The 19,623-nt window shown below is 52.6% G+C and overlaps 1 protein-coding gene across 1 annotated transcript in view; it reads left to right on the forward strand.

The window, feature by feature from the left end:
- Positions 1–16,408, forward strand: part of LOC149432416 (inositol 1,4,5-trisphosphate-gated calcium channel ITPR1-like) — a gene marked incomplete at its 3' end in the record, with an annotated part of 40,548 nt that extends 24,140 nt beyond the window's left edge. Inside the window, 14 exon segments of the mRNA XM_089665225.1 lie at positions 31–151; positions 4,030–4,084; positions 8,382–8,547; positions 8,622–8,790; positions 11,153–11,214; positions 11,304–11,441; positions 11,568–11,693; positions 11,789–11,989; positions 14,999–15,238; positions 15,240–15,251; positions 16,064–16,163; positions 16,166–16,188; positions 16,279–16,377; positions 16,379–16,408. Coding sequence (XP_089521351.1) covers positions 31–151; positions 4,030–4,084; positions 8,382–8,547; positions 8,622–8,790; positions 11,153–11,214; positions 11,304–11,441; positions 11,568–11,693; positions 11,789–11,989; positions 14,999–15,238; positions 15,240–15,251; positions 16,064–16,163; positions 16,166–16,188; positions 16,279–16,377; positions 16,379–16,408 — 1,542 coding nt within the window.
- Between the last annotated feature and the right edge of the window lie 3,215 nt (positions 16,409–19,623).

Below are 19,623 nucleotides of genomic sequence, written 5' to 3' on the forward strand. Positions count from 1 at the left end.
CTTCACATCTTCTCTTCACCTCTCTTCTAGTTCATTCTGAACGTCCGTCTGGATTATCGCATCTCCTGCCTCCTCTGCATCTTCAAGAGCGAGTTTGATGAGAGCAATGCTCAGTCGGCAGACGGATCGGACACGGTGGCCGTGGTGCCAGGTGAGAGCCTGCGTGGGGGGCCGGGTGGGAGCCTGAGTGGGGGCCGGGTGGGAGCCTGCGTGGGGGCCCGGGTAAGAGCCTGCGTGGGGGCCCGGGTGAGAGCCTGCGTGGGGGCCCGGGTGAGAGCCTGCGTGGGGGCCCGGGTGAGAGCCTGCGTGGGGGGCCCGGGTGAGAGCCTGCGTGGGGGGCCGGGTGAGAGCCTGCGTGGGGGGCCGGGTGAGAGCCTGCGTGGGGGGCCGGGTGGGAGCCTGCGTGGGGGCCCGGGTGAGAGCCTGCGTGGGGGGCCGGGTGAGAGCCTGAGTGGGGGCCGGGTGGGAGCCTGAGTGGGGGCCGGGGGGGAGCCTGAGTGGGGGGCCGGGGGAGAGCCTGCGTGGGGGGCCGGGGGAGAGCCTGCGTGGGGGGCCGGGGGAGAGCCTGCGTGGGGGCCCGGGTGAGAGCCTGCGTGGGGGCCCGGGTGGGAGCCTGCGTAGGGGGCCGGGTGGGAGCCTGCGTGGGGGGCCGGGTGAGAGCCTGCGTGGGGGCCTGTTCAAGTCCGGGTTGGGCAGCAGCCTTTTAGACGCTTTGCAACTCAAAGTCCCAGGATTGCCTTCCAGGTAGGGACACGATAAGGACCTAAACTGGCCAAATGACTCAACCAGGGGCGGACTGACAACTCATGGGGCCCCTGTGTCCTTGCCCAAACTCAAAAAAGCCTATGAAAAAGGTACCAGGGGCATCTCATGGGGTCCCCTACTGACCCCGGGCCCTCGGGCAGTGCCAGAGTTTCCAAATGGTCAGTCCTCACCTGGACTCAACCTATCCTTGGATGGTATGCAAATCTGTGCGGTTTTTGGTGTCGCATGAAATTTCAGGGTTATAAAAGGTGATTTGGATGATTTGAAAAGCTTTATTAGACCAGTGGTTGTCCACTTGAAATGGAAAGGGAGATTCAGATGTGGCCCCTAATGTCTCCAAAGGGCTGCATATAATAATCACATTTCATGCTTCAGACTGAAGGTTTACTGGAGGAAATGGCCAAAGATTGTTCTTCTAGAGCAGTGGTTCTCAACCTTTCTAATGCCGCGACCCCTTAATACAGTTCCTCATGTTGTGGTGACCCCCAACCATAAAATTATTTTCGTTGCTACTTCATAACTGTAATTTTGCAGTGGGAGGACTAGCGCCCCATCACTGATGTCAGTGGGAGGAATAGTGCCCCATCATTGGTGTCAGTGGGAGGAATAGTGCCCCATCATTGGTGTCAGTGGGAGGAATAGTGCCCCATCATTGGTGTCAGTGGGGGGAATAGTGCCCCATCATTGGTGTCAGTGGGGGGAATAGTGCCCCATCATTGGTGTCAGTGGGGGGAATAGTGCCCCATCATTGGTGTCAGTGGGGGGAATAGTGCCCCATCATTGGTGTCAGTGGGGGGAATAGTGCCCCATCATTGGTGTCAGTGGGGGGAATAGAGCCCCATCATTGGTGTCAGTGGGGGGAATAGTGCCCCATCATTGGTGTCAGTGGGGGGAATAGTGCCCCATCATTGGTGTCAGTGGGGGGAATAGTGCCCCATCATTGGTGTCAGTGGGGGGCATAGTGCCCCATCATTGGTGTCAGTGGGGGGCATAGTGCCCCATCATTGGTGTCAGTGGGAGGAATAGTGCCCCATCATTGGTGTCAGTGGGAGGAATAGTGCCCCATCATTGATGTCAGTGTGGTGGAGGGGGAAATAGTGCCCCATCATTGGGGTCAGGGGGGGGAATAATGCCCCATCGTTGGTGTCAGTGGGGGGAGGAATAGTGCCCCATCGTTGGTGTCAGTGGGGGGAGGAATAGTGCCCCATCGTTGGTGTCAGTGGGAGGAATAGTGCCCCATCGTTGGTGTCAGTGGGGGGAGGAATAGTGCCCCATCGTTGGTGTCAGTGGGGGGAGGAATAGTGCCCCATCGTTGGTGTCAGTGGGAGGAATAGTGCCCCATCGTTGGTGTCAGTGGGAGGAATAGTGCCCCATCGTTGGTGTCAGTGGGAGGAATAGTGCCCCATCGTTGGTGTCAGTGGGAGGAATAGTGCCCCATCGTTGGTGTCAGTGGGAGGAATAGTGCCCCATCGTTGGTGTCAGTGGGAGGAATAGTGCCCCATCGTTGGTGTCAGTGGGGGGAGGAATAGTGCCCCATCGTTGGTGTCAGTGGGGGGAGGAATAGTGCCCCATCGTTGGTGTCAGTGGTGGGAGAAATGGTGCCCCATCGTTGGTGTCAGTGGGAGGAATAGTGCCCCATCGTTGTTGTCAGTGGGGGGAATAGTGCCCCATCGTTGGTGTCAGTGGGGGGAGGAATAGTGCCCCATCGTTGGTGTCAGTGGGGGGAGGAATAGTGCCCCATTGTTGGTATTAGTGACACAAATGATGGGGCACTATTCCTCCCACTGACACCAATGATACTTACCTTGCTGACCCCTGCTCCAGCCTGGGCTCGCTCTCTCACTTACCTGTCAGCTGTCTTCCTTCTCTGGCCTCTCTCTTCACTTACTCCGGCAACTCCCTCGATCTTCTTAGATCTACGCGCGCTGCCGCTCGGCTCCTCCTCTCCAAGCTCCACCTCCTCGCCGGTGATTGGCCGCCTGTGTGCCTCTCCTGAGCTACAGTTCCGGTGGCCAATCAGCGGCGAGGAGGCGCAGCTGTTGTGATCCCGGAGGTGTGGCCAGGTGACATGGCAGCGTATCATCCCGCCCACACATCGACTGAGTCAGAGGAGCGGTGTCTCGGTTCCTAAGACCATCGGAAATATGTGTTTTCCGATGGTCTTAGGCGACCCCAGTGAAATGGTCGTTCGACCCCCAGGTTGAGAACCACTGTTCTAGAGTGACTGGAGACTGACGTCATTGTGTAGGAGCCATCAGAGGCTAGGTAGAGGGGGGGTGGGGATGTGGGTATCTGAATTTGACAGGTACCTGCTCCCACCTCTGCGGAGATTTTCTGGTCATGGCGGACCGCGTCACAACTGAACCGCGGCTTCCATTTGAGGCTCGGTCCTTCTACGCTCAGATCTCCTCGGCGCAGTCCAGAATACTTTCGTTTTTCATCTGAGACTAGGGACATGCTGCATGAGACCACCGGACTTCACTACACGTAATGATTTACTGTACTTACTGTTGGGGCCCATGGACCGCACTTTAAACACTAAAGGGCCACAGGTTGGGCCCCAGGGGTTTACACTGTGCAGGGGCAGTTATTGGGTACTCTTAATGTATTCAAGTTAGGAGTCTGCAAAGCACTGCAAGCAATGGATCGCAGGTACAATGCTCAGACTCCTGCAGACTCTTCTTCCAGCCCCGAGGTACTCTACTATCATGGGACTACAAGCGCGATGACGTCACTGCACTTCTGTTCCATCAAGAACTACGAGTCCCTCTGCCGTGGTGGCAGATGGGAGTTGTAGTGTTTTTATTCACTAATCTGTGAATGAATAACACCACTGTGTGGTCAGCTCCTTCAATTCACATGTCTAGTTCAGAATCAACAACCAGGAATAGTCTTCATGTGGCTGATAAATATTACTGTCCCATCTGAAGTCATTCCAACCGCATTCTCAGCATCCATCAGTCACCCTGTACCCCTAAGAGACATAAGAGGGATATGGGGAGCTGAGACGGGTCTCCCCACCTCTCCAACGTGAGCTGTGTTCCATGGGCCCCCCACCCAAAGTGAGCTGTGTTCCATGGGCCCCCCACCCAAAGTGAGCTGTGTTCCATGGGCCCCCCACCCAAAGTGACTCCCATCACAGTGACCAATGTTGGATTTCTCATTAATGTCACCTCCTGTCCTTATTTTTCGCTGAGATTCATAGGACTTTCATGGACAAAATGATGTGAAGTGCAGGAATGAGCGTCTTTACTTGTGTTCCAGGTGCCTTGGATTTTGAGCACATTGAGGAGCAGGCGGAAGGCATCTTTGGCGGAAGGTAAGGCTCTCGCGTTATGATGATCTTCTGTGATTTTCAATGATCTCTTCACCAACAATAAATGACGCAAAGATCTCCATATCTCCCCAACAAATGATACAAAGATCTACATATAGTCAGGTCCATAAATATTGGGACATGGACACAATTCTAACATTTTTGGCTCTATACACCACAATGGATTTGAAATGAAACGAGCAAGATGTGCTTTACCTGCAGACTGTCAGCTTTAATTTGAGGGTATTTACATCCAAATCAGGTGAACGGTGTAGGAATGACAACAATTTGCATATGTGCCTCCCACTTGTTAAGGGACCAAAAGTAATGGGACAGAATAATAATCATAAATCAAACTTTCACTTTTTAATACTTGGTTGCAAATCCTTTGCAGTCAATGACAGCCTGAAGTGTGGAACGCATAGACATCACCAGACGCTGGGAGTCATCCCTGGTGATGCTCTGCCAGGCCTTTACTGCAACTGTCTTCAGTTCCTGCTTGTTCTTGGGGCATTTTCCCTTCAGTTTTGTCTTCAGCAAGTGAAATGCTCAATCGGATTCAGGTCAGGTGATTGGACATTGCAGAACATTCCACTTCTTTGGCTGCTTTTGCAGTCTGCTTTGGGTCATTGTCCATCTGCACTGTGAAGCGTCCAATGAGTTGTGAAACATTTGGCTGAATATGAGCCGATAATATTCCCGAAACACTTCACAATTCATCCGGCTGCTTCTGTCAGCAGTCACATCATCAATAAATACAAGAGAAGCAGTTCCATTGGCAGCCATACATGCCCACGCCATGACACTACCACCACCATGATCACTGATGAGGTGGTATGCTGAGGACCATGAGCAGTTCCTTCTCCATACTCTTCTCTTCCCATCACTCTGGTACAAGTTGATGTCGGTCTCATCTGTCCATAGGATGTTGTTCCAGAACTGTGAAGGCTTTTTTACATGTCGTTTGGCAAACTCTAATCTGGCCTTCCTGTGTTTGAGGCTCACCAATGGTTTCCATCTTGTGGTGAACCCTCTGTATTCACTCTGGTGAAGTCTTCTCTTGATTGGTGACTTTGACACACATACACCTACCTCCTGGAGAGTGTTCTTGATCTGGGCCAACTGTTGTGAAGGGTGTTTTCTTCACCAGGGAAAGAATTCTTCGCTCATCCACCACAGTTGTTTTCCGTGGTCTTCCGGGTCTTTTGGTGTTGCTGAGCTCACCGGGGCGTTCCTTCTTGTTAAGAATGTTCCAAACAGTTGTTTTGGCCACGCCTCATGTTTTTGCTATCACTCTGATGGGTTTGTTTTGTTTTTTCAGCCTAATGATGGCTTCACTGATAGTGACAGCTCTTTGGGTCTCATCTTGAGAGTTGACAGCAACAGATTCCAAATGCAAATAGCACACTTGAAATGAACTCTGGACCTTTTATCTGCTCATTGTAATTGGGATAATGAGGGAATAACACACACCTGGCCATGGAACAGCTGAGAAGCCAATTGTCCCATTACTTTTGGTCCCTTAACAAGTGGGAGGCACATATGCAAACTGTTGTAATTCCTACACCGTTCACCTGATTTGGATGTAAATACCCTCAAATTAAAGATGACAATCTGCAGTTAAAGCACATCTTGTTCGTTTCATTTCAGATCCATTGTGGTGTATAGAGCCAGAAATGTTAGAATTGTGTCCATGTCCCAATATTTATGGACCTGACTGTATCTCCCCAACAAATGATACAAAGATCTCCATATCTCCCCAACAAATGATACAAAGATCTCCATATCTCCCCAACAAATGATACAAAGATCTACATATCTCACCAAGGATAGGTTCACACCGGTGCGGCTTTGAAATCGTGCCACATCAGTGCGATTTGGACCTCCGATATCACTGCGGGTTGTGACGGGCCGAACGGTGGCTCTTGAGAGTAGAAGAATTCCTGACATCAGTGGGAAGAGACAATGGCCTATCGTTGGGTGTCATTGGGAGGAATTGTGCCCCATCGTTGGGTGTCATTGGGAGGAATTGTGCCCCATCGTTGGGTGTCATTGGGAGGAATTGTGCCCCATCGTTGGGTGTCATTGGGAGGAATTGTGCCCCATCGTTGGGTGTCATTGGGAGGAATTGTGCCCCATCGTTGGGTGTCATTGGGAGGAAGCGTACCACTTCATTGGTGTCAGTGGGTGAAATTATGCCCCATTGTTGGTATCGGTGGATGAAATAGTGCCCCAAGGGCCAGATAAAAGTAAGCTAAGGGCCACATCCGACCAACCATTTGTAGACCACAGGTTTAGAACATATTCCACAGAGCAACAGCCGGTGATGTCACCAGCGCATGTGCTCTGAAGGAACAGCATACCTGTGCCGTTCCTTCAGATCTCCGTGTCGTGGCCGCATGTGCGCAGGAGTGGCATCACAGCTTGGCCCTTCAAGTGACCGCATTCCCACACAGCGCGCCGCTTGAGGGTTTCACTTCAAGGTAAGTCCTCAATAATGTTCTAGTATTCGGTGCATACTAGCACATTATGCCTTTATCTCGCAGGGAGAAAAAATAACTTTCCAGTCTCAGGGACCCCCTGCTAAAAATTACTAGATCTACAACTCCATGGTACATTAGTGTGATGGTCAATGGGAAGAATGTCCCTTACATTGGTGGTCAGTGGGAAGATTGTCCCTTACATTGGGGGTCAGTGGGAAGAATGTCCCTTACATTGGGGGGTCAGTGGGAAGAATGTCCCTTACATTGGGGGTCAGTGGGAAGAATGTCCCTTACATTGGGGGTCAGTGGGAAGAATGTCCCTTACATTGGAGGTCAGTGGGAAGAATGTCCCTTACATTGGAGGTCAGTGGGAAGAATGTCCCTTACATTGGGGGTCAGTGGGAAGAATGTCCCTTACATTGGGGGTCAGTGGGAAGAATGTCCCTTACATTGGGGGTCAGTGGGAAGAATGTCCCTTACATTGGAGGACAGTGGGAAGAATGTCCCTTACATTGGGGGTCAGTGGGAAGAATGTCCCTTACATTGGGGGTCAGTGGGAAGAATGTCCCTTACATTGGGGGTCAGTGGGAAGAATGTCCCTTACATTGGGGGTCAGTGGGAAGAATGTCCCTTACATTGGGGGTCAGTGGGAAGAATGTCCCTTACATTGGGGGTCAGAGGGAAGAATGTCCCTTACATTGGGGGTCAGAGGGAAGAATGTCCCTTACATTGGGGGGGTCAGTGGGAAGAATGTCCCTTACATTGGGGGTCAGTGGGAAGAATGTCCCTTACATTGGGGGTCAGTTGGGGGAAGAATGTCCCTTACATTGGTGGTCAGTGGGAAGAATGTCCCTTACATTGGAGGTCAGTGGGAAGAATGTCCCTTACATTGGGGGTCAGTGGGAAGAATGTCCCTTACATTGGGGGGTCAGTGGGAAGAATGTCCCTTACATTGGTGATCAGTGGGAAGACTGTCCCTTACATTGGGGGGTCAGTGGGAAGAATGTCCCTTACATTGGGGGGTCAGTGGGAAGAATGTCCCTTACATTGGGGGGTCAGTGGGAAGAATGTCCCTTACATTGGAGGTCAGTGGGAAGAATGTCCCTTACATTGGGGGTCAGTGGGAAGAATGTCCCTTACATTGGAGGTCAGTGGGAAGACTGTCCCTTACATTGGGGGGGTCGGTGGGAAGAATGTCCCTTACATTGGGGGGGTCGGCGGGAAGAATGTCCCTTACATTGGGGGGGTCGGCGGGCAGAATGTCCCTTACATTGGGGGGGTCGGCGGGCAGAATGTCCCTTACATTGGGGGGGTCGGCGGGCAGAATGTCCCTTACATTGGGGGGGTCGGCGGGCAGAATGTCCCTTACATTGGGGGGGTCGGCGGGCAGAATGTCCCTTACATTATTGGGGGTCAGCGTGAAGAAATACCCCCTAACAGACACCTAAAAAGACCAATGGTGTCAGTGGCAGAAATTGTTGATTGCTCAAGGATCCCTTAGCAACCTCTGGAGGATCTCTATGTTCCATTGAACTCCAGTTGAGAAACCCTGATCTAGTCCATCGCTAACCTGCCATCCTTGTCCTTGTCTGACCTGGATAATGCTTGCAGGCCGGAAGTCTTGACTTCACTGACTTCATACTTGTTCCCGGGCCGTGACTTACCAGAAACAAGGATGAATGATATTGGTCTACAATTCCAGCTCTGATATTTCCATCTTGAAAGGTTCCTTTTTAACATTGCAAAATCCAGAATGAAATCGGGAAGTCTCTTGGGTATGGTGGCCTCCAGATTGACTTGTACCCTTTTCCTTATAGTGAAGAGAACACCCCATTGGACCTGGACGATGATGGCGGTCGCACCTTCCTCCGTGTGTTGCTCCACCTCACTATGCATGATTACCCACCTCTGGTGTCCGGAGCCCTGCAGCTTCTTTTCCGCCATTTCAGCCAAAGGCAGGAGGTGCTCCAGGCCTTCAAACAGGTCAGTGGACAATGATCCCACTGCTTGGGGAGGAGGTCTGTAGATACCTTCTGAACAATGTCCTCTTCCTGTAGGTCCAGCTATTGGTGACCAGCCAGGATGTGGATAATTACAAACAGATAAAGCAGGATTTAGACCAGCTGAGGTCCATCGTGGAGAAGTCGGAGCTGTGGGTCTACAAAGGATCAGGGCCAGAGGAGGCTCCGGAACAGACAACTGGGACAGCGGACACTAAAGAGGCAAGTTTTCCTTCTCAAACCTTTAAAGCATAACTCCCGATATATTTTTTGTTTTTGGGTAAAATAGGGAAGAGATTTAAATGACCCATATGGAAGGATTTTCCCTTCGTTCCCGTTCCTGTGATGCTGATACCAGAAATGGGGGAGTAATTATCATGGGTACAGGAATGGGTCATGGAATGTAATCCCTAACCCCTCCTCACTCAGCTTAAACTTGGAACTTTCATCCAAAGACTGCTTGCACAGTGGGGCCAACACTGGGGCCCCAGAGCATCCAAACCCCATGCTACTTCGCCTGTGCTCTGCCAATGGCGGGTCAGGTGGAGGAACCACCTGGCTCAATGGTAGGAATGGCCCAGATGTAGCATGTGAGCTGGTGATTTTGAAAGTAAATATACACTATATTGGCAAAAGTATTGGGCCGCCGGCCTTTCCCCACACATGACCTTTAATGGCCTCCCAGTCTTAGTCCGTAGGGTTCAATATTGAGTTGGTCCCGCCCTTTCCCTGCACATGACCTTTATTGGCCCCCCAGTCTTAGTCCGTAGGGTTCAATATTGAGTTGGCCCCGCCATTTCCATGCACATGACCTTTAATGGCCCCCAGTCTTAGTCCGTAGGGTTCAATATTGAGTTGGCCCCGCCTTTTGCAGCTATAACAGCTTCAACTCTTCTGGGAAGGCCGTCCACAAGGTTTAGGAGGGTGTCTATGGGAAGGTTGGACCATTCTTCCAGAAGCACATTTGTCAGGTCAGGCACTGATGAGAAGCACATTTGTCAGGTCAGGCACTGATGTCGGGGGAGGAGGCCTGGCTCGCAGTCTCTGCTCTAATTCATCCCAAAGGTGTTCTATGGGGTTGAGGTCAGGACTCTGTGCAGGACAGTCAAGTTCCTCCACCCCAAACTGGCTCCTCCATGTCTTTATGGACCTTGCTTTGTGCACTGGTGGGCAGTCATGTTGGAACAGGAAGGGGCCATCCCCAAACTCCTCCCACAAAGTTGGGGGCATGAAATTGTCCAAAAAATCACCTTAAAAGTTCCCTTCACTGGAACTAGGGGGCCAAGCCCAACCCCTGAAAACCAACCCCCCATCATAATCCCCCCTCCACCAAACTTTACACTTGGCACAATGCAGTCAGGCAAGTACTGTTCTCTTGGCAACCGCCAAACCCAGACATGTCCATTGGATTGCCAAACAGAGAACTGTGATTGGTCCCTCCAGAGAACACGTCTCCACTGCTCTAGAGTCCAGTGGCGGCGTGCTTTACACCACGGCATCCGACGCTTTGCACTGCACTTGGTGATGGAAGGCTTGGATGCAGCTGCTCGGCCATGGAAACCCATTCCATGAAGCTCTCTACGCACTGTTGTTGGGCTCATCTGAAGGCCACACCAAGTTTGGAGGTCTTTAGCTATTGACTCTGCAGACAGTTTGGGGACTTCTGCGCACTGTGCGCTTCAGCATGCGCTGACCCCGCCCTGTCATGTGACGTGGCCTACCACTTGGTGGCTGAGTGGCTGTTGTTCCCAGTTGCTTCCACTTTGTTATAATCCCACTAACAGTTGAGCGTGGAATATTTAGTAGCCAGGAAATGTCACGGATGGACTTATTGCCCAGGTGACCACCTATCACGGGACCACGCTTGGAGTCACTGAGCTCCTGAGAGCGACCCATTCTTTCACCAATGTTTGTAGAAGCAGTCTGCATGCCTAGGGGCTTGATTGTATACACCTGTGTCCATGGAGGGATTGGAGCACCTGAATCACATGATATGGAGGGGATTGGAGCACCTGAATCAACATGATATGGAGGGGATTGGAACACCTGAATCACATGATATGGAAGGGGGATTGGAACACCTGAATCACATGATATGGGGGTGGATTGGAACACCTGAATCACATGATATGGGGGTGGATTGGAACACCTGAATCACATGATATGGGGGTGGATTGGAACACCTGAATCACATGATATGGGGGTGGATTGGAACACCTGAATCACATGATATGGGGGTGGATTGGAACACCTGAATCACATGATATGGGGGTGGATTGGAACACCTGAATCACATGATATGGGGGTGGATTGGAACACCTGAATCACATGATATGGGGTGGATTGGAACACCTGAATCACATGATATGGGGGTGGATTGGAACACCTGAATCACATGATATGGAGGGGATTGGAACACCTGAATCACATGATTGGGAGGGCTGGCCCAATACTTCTGGCAAGCAATGCATTTCCATATTGAATGTGTCATACATGTAGACCGGCAGTTTTATCATCTTTCTGAACATTCGGAGCCCTCAGGATGTCAATCTTGTTATCTGAGTTTATTTTCTGCCTTTTGTAGGAAGGATCTGGGAAGCCAAAGAAAGCGGAGAGCACCAGCAGCTATAACTACAGAGTGGTTCGAGAGGTGTGTGTGCGCCTCGTACTTGGGGGGGGGGGGGGGGGGTATACTTGTCTTCTGTGTATTGTTTTATTACCACCCCCCTCTTTCCATAGATCCTCCTGAGGCTCAGCAAGCTCTGTGTGCAGGAGAACACGTCTGGCCGCAGAAACCGCAAGCAGCAACAGCGTCTCCTGCGCAACATGGGGGCGCACACGGTGGTGCTGGAGCTGCTGCAGATACCCTATGAGAAGGTTTGCACCTATTTTTTGCTGATGGTCATGAATGGCTCATTGGAGAGTTCCGTGTTGGTAACGTTGTGTGTTGTCACTGACATTGGACTGTCATTAATGCTCCTCCTTCTCTTTGGGTCTCTCCAGTCTGAGGACACCCGCATGCAGGAGATAATGAGGATCGCTCATGAATTCCTTCAGAACTTCTGTGCCGGAAACCAGCAGAACCAGGCTCTGCTCCACAAACACATCAACCTCTTCCTGACCCCGGGGGTGAGTGCCGGGACCATCCATGGAGCACATCGAACACTTCCCTACAGTCCTGAGTCCTCGGCAATGCCGGCTGATACATTGTATGTGTCTCGTAGATCCTGGAAGCGGTCACTATGCAGCATATCTTCAGGGACAACTTCCAGTTGTGCAGCGAAATAAATGAGCGCGTCGTTCAGCACTTTGCTCACTGCATTGAGACTCACGGCCGCAGCGTGCAATACATCAAGTTCTTACAGACCATCGTGAAGGCTGAGGGCCGATTCATCAAGAAGTGCCAGGACATTGTCATGGCGGAGGTGAGAGCCACCAACAATGGACTCCAAGGAGTAGCAGGATATACAATGTATCCACTCCGTGTGTTACATGTTCAGTGTATCCACTCCGTGTGTTACATGTTCAGTGTATCCACTCCGTGTGTTACATGTTCAGTGTATCCACTCCGTGTGTTACATGTTCAGTGTATCCACTCTGTGTGTTACATGTTCAGTGTATCCACTCCGTGTGTTACATGTTCAGTGTATCCACTCCGTGTGTTACATGTTCAGTGTATCCACTCCGTGTGTTACATGTTCAGTGTATCCACTCCGTGTGTTACATGTTCAGTGTATCCACTCCGTGTGTTACATGTTCAGTGTATCCACTCCGTGTGTTACATGTTCAGTGTATCCACTCCGTGTGTTACATGTTCAGTGTATCCACTCCGTGTGTTACATGTTCAGTGTATCCACTCTGTGTGTTACATGTTCAGTGTATCCACTCTGTGTGTTACATGTTCAGTGTATCCACTCTGTGTGTTACATGTTCAGTGTATCCACTCCGTGTGTTACATGTTCAGTGTATCCACCCGTGTGTTACATGTTCAGTGTATCCACTCCGTGTGTTACATGTTCAGTGGTCTCCCTGGTCTACCCCCCTCCCCTCCCCTCCCTCCCTGGTCTACCCCCCTCCCCTCCCTCCCTCCCTGGTCTACCCCCTCCCCTCCCTCCCTCCCTCCCTGGTCTACCCCCCTCCCCTCCCTCCCTCCCTCCCTGGTCTACCCCCCCTCCCCTCCCTCCCTCCCTCCCTGGTCTACCCCCCCTCCCTCCCTCCCTCCCTCCCTGGTCTACCCCCCTCCCCTCCCTCCCTCCCTCCCTGGTCTACCCCCCTCCCCTCCCTCCCTCCCTCCCTGGTCTACCCCCCTCCCCTCCCTCCCTCCCTCCCTGGTCTACCCCCTCCCCTCCCTCCCTCCCTCCCTGGTCTACCCCCCTCCCCTCCCTCCCTCCCTCCCTGGTCTACCCCCCTCCCCTCCCTCCCTCCCTCCCTGGTCTACCCCCCTCCCCTCCCTCCCTCCCTCCCTGGTCTACCCCCTCCCCTCCCTCCCTCCCTCCCTGGTCTACCCCCCTCCCCTCCCTCCCCTCCCTCCCTGGTCTACCCCCCTCCCCTCCCTCCCTCCCTCCCTGGTCTACCCCCCTCCCCTCCCTCCCTCCCTCCCTGGTCTACCCCCTCCCCTCCCTCCCTCCCTCCCTGGTCTACCCCCCTCCCCTCCCTCCCTCCCTCCCTGGTCTACCCCCCTCCCCTCCCTCCCTCCCTCCCTGGTCTACCCCCTCCCCTCCCTCCCTCCCTTCCTGGTCTACCCCCCTCCCCTCCCTCCCTCCCTCCCTGGTCTACCCCCCTCCCCTCCCTCCCTCCCTCCCTGGTCTACCCCCCTCCCCTCCCTCCCTCCCTCCCTGGTCTACCCCCTCCCCTCCCTCCCTGGTCTACCCCCCTCCCCTCCCTCCCTGGTCTACCCCCTCCCCTCCCTCCCTGGTCTACCCCCCTCCCCTCCCTCCCTGGTCTACCCCCCTCCCCTCCCTCCCTGGTCTACCCCCTCCCCTCCCTCCCTGGTCTACCCCCTCCCCTCCCTCCCTGGTCTACCCCCCTCCCCTCCCTCCCTGGTCTACCCCCCTCCCCTCCCTCCCTGGTCTACCCCCCTCCCCTCCCTCCCTGGTCTACCCCCCTCCCCTCCCCCTGGTCTACCCCCCTCCCCTCCCTCCCTGGTCTACCCCCCTCCCCTCCCTCCCTGGTCTGCCCCCTCCCCTCCCTCCCTGGTCTGCCCCCCCCCCTCCCTCCCTGGTCTGCCCCCCCCCCCTCCACCTTTCTCTCTCTAGTCTGCCCCCCCCCTCCACCTTTCTCTCTCTGGTCTGCCCCCCCCCCCTCCACCTTTCTCTCTCTGGTCTGCCCCCCCCCCCCTCCACCTTTCTCCCCCTACTCAACATGCTAATGACATTTTTCAGTTTCCATTACCTACCTTATTTTAGACCCGGTGTCGTTGTTGGGTCCAAGTGTTACTCTATGGAGCAAAGGCAGATCTTGGCTGGTGGGAGGGGCTGGCAGGGTCTCCCTGTACTCCTCTCTATGGCCCTCAGTCCTGATTCCAGCAGGGGGAGGATGCTGTGATGTGAAGGGCAGAGGACACTACAGTGGAGGGGTGATGTGAAGGGGCTCAGAGGATGCTTCTTTGGGGGAGGGGCTCGTTAGACACTACAGTTGGGGGAGATGTAAAGGGGGGGGGGGGATGCTGCTTTTCGGGGAGGGGGGCGGCGGAAGACACAGTGGGGGGGAATGTGAAGGGGGGGGGACAGAGGATGCTGCTTTGGGGAGAGTGGGGGGGTCGGAAGACACTACAGTGGGGGGAATGTGAAGAGGGACAGAGGATGCGGCTTTGGGAGGAGTGGTGGGGAGGTTGGAAGACACTACAGTGGGGGGGAATGTGGAAGGGGGGGACAGAGGATGCTGGTTTTGGGGGGGGGGGTCAGAGGACACTACAGTGGGGGAGAATGTGAAGGGGGGACAGAGGATGCTGGTTTTGGGGGGGGGGGGGGGTCAGAGGACACTACAGTGGGGGAGAATGTGAAGGGGGGACAGAGGATGCTGGTTTTGGGGGGGGGGTCAGAGGACACTACAGTGGAGGTAGGTGGGAATGTGAAGGAATGGCAGAGGACAGTACAGTGGAGGGAGGGGGTGGGGTGATGTGAAAGAGGGCAGAGGACACTGCCATGGGGGGGCAAGGGACACTACAGTGGGGGTGGGGGGGGGGGGGTTGGCTTTGTGATGTGCCGGGTGCAGAAGACACATCCAGCATCATCTAGCCAACCCCAGGGCTAGATGATGTTGGATGTCCTCCAGCCAGGAAATGAGGCGGGCTCTATCTGGTTACACATAGAAGAAAGAAAAATGCAGAATATCCTATAAATATATCCATAGCTATGGGAATACGCACCTTCATTTGTGACCCCCATCCCTCCTGACCCCCATCCCTCCTGACCCCCATCCTTGTCCCTCTGCAGCTGGTGAACTCCGGAGAGGATGTCCTCGTCTTCTACAATGACCGGGCCTCCTTCCAGACTCTGGTGCAGATGATGCGTTCGGAGCGGGAGCGGATGGATGAGAACAGCCCCCTCATGTACCACATCCACCTGGTGGAGCTGCTGGCCGTGTGCACGGAGGGGAAGAACGTCTACACCGAGATCAAGTGCAACTCGCTGCTGCCGCTGGACGACATTGTGCGCGTGGTGACACACGAGGATTTGCATCCCGGAGGTGACACGCACATCAACCATAAGAACCGAATACTTTGGCTAACAGCTTCTGTCTTTCACAAGCGCAGTTGGCATCTTGTCTGAACAAGCGTTTGGAGAAACACATGTAGAGGATCAACCACGGAGTGCCATTTATTAATCCACCAGAGCCGAGTGATAGACATTCAGTTCTTGGGAACAATAAACCACAATCATGGCACTGCATTACCAGACAACGTGGCCGGTACAGGCGACCAGACCACGTGGCCGGTACAGGCGACCAGACCACGTGGCCGGTACAGGCGACCAGACCACGTGGCCGGTACAGGCGACCAGACCACGTGGCCGGTACAGGCGACCAGACCACGTGGCCGGTACAGGCGACCAGACCACGTGGCCGGTACAGGCGACCAGACCACGTGGCCGGTACAGGCGACCAGACAATTGGTTGTTCTTACCTACACATTAGTAGGTTACTCTGTTCAGTTACTTTCATGATCGATGCAGAACCTCCTCTGAAGTGGCAGTGCAGTTTGATCCCGGACGCTGCCCCAACCTGCTGATTTGAAGGTACATCAGTATGCCGCCATCACTCAGTCCCCTCCAATCAGCAGATTTCTTGTCTGCCTGGCAGGCTGCCAGGGCTGGTTCTTCCTGGTTTGTACAATACGGTGCAGGGAAGTTATAGGAGGACTTAAGGAAACTTCAGATACTTCCACGCCATATTTAAACAGATAATATTTACCTGATCACCGTGTCCGTTGGCGTGTTTTGATCCGTCTGGACATGATTGGTTTCTTTCGATACACGCTAACCTCCAATGTGTTCTCACAGGTGAAGATCGCGTATATAAACTTCCTCAATCATTGCTATGTGGACACAGAAGTGGAGATGAAGGAGATCTACACCAGTAACCACATGTGGAAGCTGTTTGAGAATTCCTGGTGGACATCTGCAGGGTGAGATGGGAGGAGTCTGTACAGAGAGATTTGTCTAGAAGTCGTCTTTTGAGAGATATTTGAGAATGCGGTGGCGTTTTTGTACTTCAGGTGTGTAACAGCACGAGCGACAGGAAACACGCGGACTGCGTCCTGGAGCGCTACGTGACGGAAACGGTGATGAGCATCATAAACACCTTCTTCAGCTCTCCCGTTCTCCGATCAGAGCACCACGCTGCAGGTCAGGTGGAGGTTTGACTGCATAAGAAGGTTGTGTGGGGACCACACAAGGGGGGAGGAACCTTCCTTCGGTCAGCTACGTGAATTCATCTTTTTATTGCACATTGTTGCCTGCTCTCGTTCTGTATATACGGATATAGACCTTTCAAGAGTAATTGTTAGAACTTTTTTAAACCGAACATCGAGGTTCTGTTTTAATTATAATTGTGTAATCTGTTGTGCTGTAAGAAATATTCACCCCAGGCTTCCCAGTACTGTGCCTCCCTGTGCAAGTACAGGAGGGGGGGGGGGGGATATAATGGTCTGATCTCCTGCAGATTCGGTAGGTTTCCCCACTTACATATAAAATGAAGAGTCTAGAATTTTTTATCATAGGTGTATTTTTATATGATAGAGACAGAATATCAACCATAATCCAGAAACCACACGATACAAATGTTATAAATGGAGTTGCAGTTCAGGGAGTAAAATAAGTATTTGATCCCCAAGCAAAACACGACTTCGTATTTGATGGAAGAACCCTTGTTGGTGAGCATAGAGGTGAGACGTCCCTTGTAGTTGGTGGAGGAACCCTTGTTGGGGAGCACAGAGGTGAGATGTTTCTTGTAGTTGGTGGAGGAACCCTTGTTGGCGAGCACAGAGGTGAGACGTCCCTTGTAGTTGGTGGAGGAACCCTTGTTGGTGAGCACGGAGGTGAGACGTCCCTTGTAGTTGGTGGAGGAACCCTTGTTGGTGAGCATAGAGGTCAGACGTTTCTTGTAGTTGGTGGAGGAACCCTTGTTGGCGAGCACAGAGGTGAGACGTTTCCTGTAGTTGGTGGAGGAACCCTTGTTGATGAGCACAGAGGTGAGACGTTCCTTGTAGTTGGTGGAGGAACCTTGTTAGCGAGCACAGAGGTGAGACGTTCCTTGTAGTTGGTGGATCAACCCTTGTTGGTGAGCACAGAGGCGAGACGTTCCTTGTAGTTGGTGGAGGAACCCTTGTTGGCGAGCACAGAGGTGAGACGTTCCTTGTAGTTGGTGGAGGAACCCTTGTTGGCGAGCACAGAGGGTGAGACGTTCCTTGTAGTTGGTGGAGGAACCCTTGTTGGCGAGCACAGAGGTGAGACGTTCCTTGTAGTTGGTGGAGGAACCCTTGTTGGCGAGCACAGAGGTGAGACGTTCCTTGTAGTTGGTGGAGGAACCTTTTTTGGTGAGCACAGAGGTGAGACGTTCCTTGTAGTTGGTGGAGGAACCTTTTTTGGTGAGCACAGAGGTGAGACGTTCCTTGTAGTTGGTGGTGGAACCCATGTTGGTGAGCACAGAGGTGAGACGTTTCTTGTAGTTGGTTCCCAGGTTTGCAAACATCTCAGGAGGGATTTTGGTCCACTCTTTTTTTTACAGATCTTCTCTAAATCCTTAAGGTTTTTTGGCTGTCGCTTGGCAACTCGAAGTTTCAGCTCCCTTCATAAATTTTCTATGGAAAATTTCTAGGGTCTGCAGACTGGCTAGGCAACTCCATGATCTTAATGTGCTTCTTCTTGAGCCACTCCTTTGTTGCCTTGGCATGTTTTGGGCCATTGTCATGCTGGTGGACCCATCCAAGATTCAGTGTTCTGGCTGCGGGAAGCAGGTTCTCATCCAAGATGTTACAATACATGGCCCCTGTCCATTGGTCTCGCAATACGGCAAAGTCGGCTTGTACCTTTAGCAGAGAAACTGCCCCAAAGCAGAATGTTTCCACCTCCATGCTTGACTGTAGGGATGGTGTTCATAGGGTCATAGTCGGCATTTTGTTTCCCTCAAACACGGCGAGGCAAGTTAATGCCAAAGAGCTCAATTTTGGTCTCATCTGACCACAACACGTTCTCTCAATCCTTCTCTGAATCATTTAGATGTTCATTGGAAAACTTCAGACGGGCCTATACATGAGCCTTCTGGAGGAGGGGGACCTTGAGGGCGCTGCAGGATTTCAGTCCATGGCGGCGTATTGTTACCAATGGTTGGTTTGGTGACTGTGGTGGACTGTGGATATGGATCAGCACACTACTTAAGCTGTTTTACTGGAAAGGACACAATTCTCCCTGAAAGACGACCCCTATGTGTGTCTGCATGTATGTGTACCCGTGTTCACACTGGAAGCATGTCGCACGTCACACAGCACTCTCCCAGCGTGAACACAGAACATGAACATACATGCAGACCCACAGAATATGATCCACTTCAGTGAGGCCACACACGTGCGTGCCCTCGGTGGGAAGGGGTTAACCACATGATTTTCTTTCAGGGATAATTGTGTCCTTTACAGTAAATATCTGAAGTAGTTTATCCATGTAACCCCCCCCCCCCTCCCCTCCCCCACAATAGCCACCCATAAACATTCAGACACTGATGTGGCCACTTGAACTGCTCAAAATGTAAATATGGCCCTCAAACCCATATATAAAAGATCCAATCGGTACAACGGTCCAGCAGCAGACCTGGAGGATGAACTGTCACCGACAGCTCCATGTCTGTCACTGATTGTGGACCAGGATGATGGCTGTCAATCACATGATGGCTATGAATGCTTCTGATTGGTTATATCACTGATCAGTCACTGTGCTGCCTGCCCCTGTGCTGGAGAGAAAGACATTGTGTACTGGGGGGGGGGGGGATACATTGTGACTTGAGAGAGGAAAGACACATTGGGTACTGGGGGGGGGCGGACAATACATTGGGTCTTGGGGGGTGGTGGAATACATTGGGTACTGGGGAGGGAATGCATTGGGTACTTAATACATTGGGTACTAGGAAGGTGGGCAATACATTGGGTACTGGGGGGATGGGCAATACCAATACATTGGGTACTTAATACATTGGGTACTGGGGGGGCGAATACATTGTGTACTTAATACATTGTGTGGGGGGGGGGTGGAATACATTGGGTACTGGGGGGGGGGAATACATTGGGTACTTAATACATTGTGTGGGGGGTGGAATACATTGGGTACTTAATACATTGTGTGGGGGGGTGGAATACATTGTGTACTTAATACATTGTGTGGGGGGTGGAATACATTGTGTGGGGGGTGGAATACATTGGGTACTGGGGGGGTAATACATTGGGTACTAAGGGGGGGTAATACATTGAGTACTGTGGGGGGAATACATTTGGTATGGGGGGGAAGGTACACTGGGTTGGGGGGGGGGGTTGAGATACTTTGGTTATGGTGGGTGGGGGAGAGAAACATTGGGT

Source organism: Staurois parvus, unplaced genomic scaffold, assembly GCF_062004578.1.
Source record: "Staurois parvus isolate SC_StPar_1 unplaced genomic scaffold, SC_StPar_1.0 ptg002150l, whole genome shotgun sequence".
NCBI lineage: Eukaryota > Metazoa > Chordata > Amphibia > Anura > Ranidae > Staurois > Staurois parvus.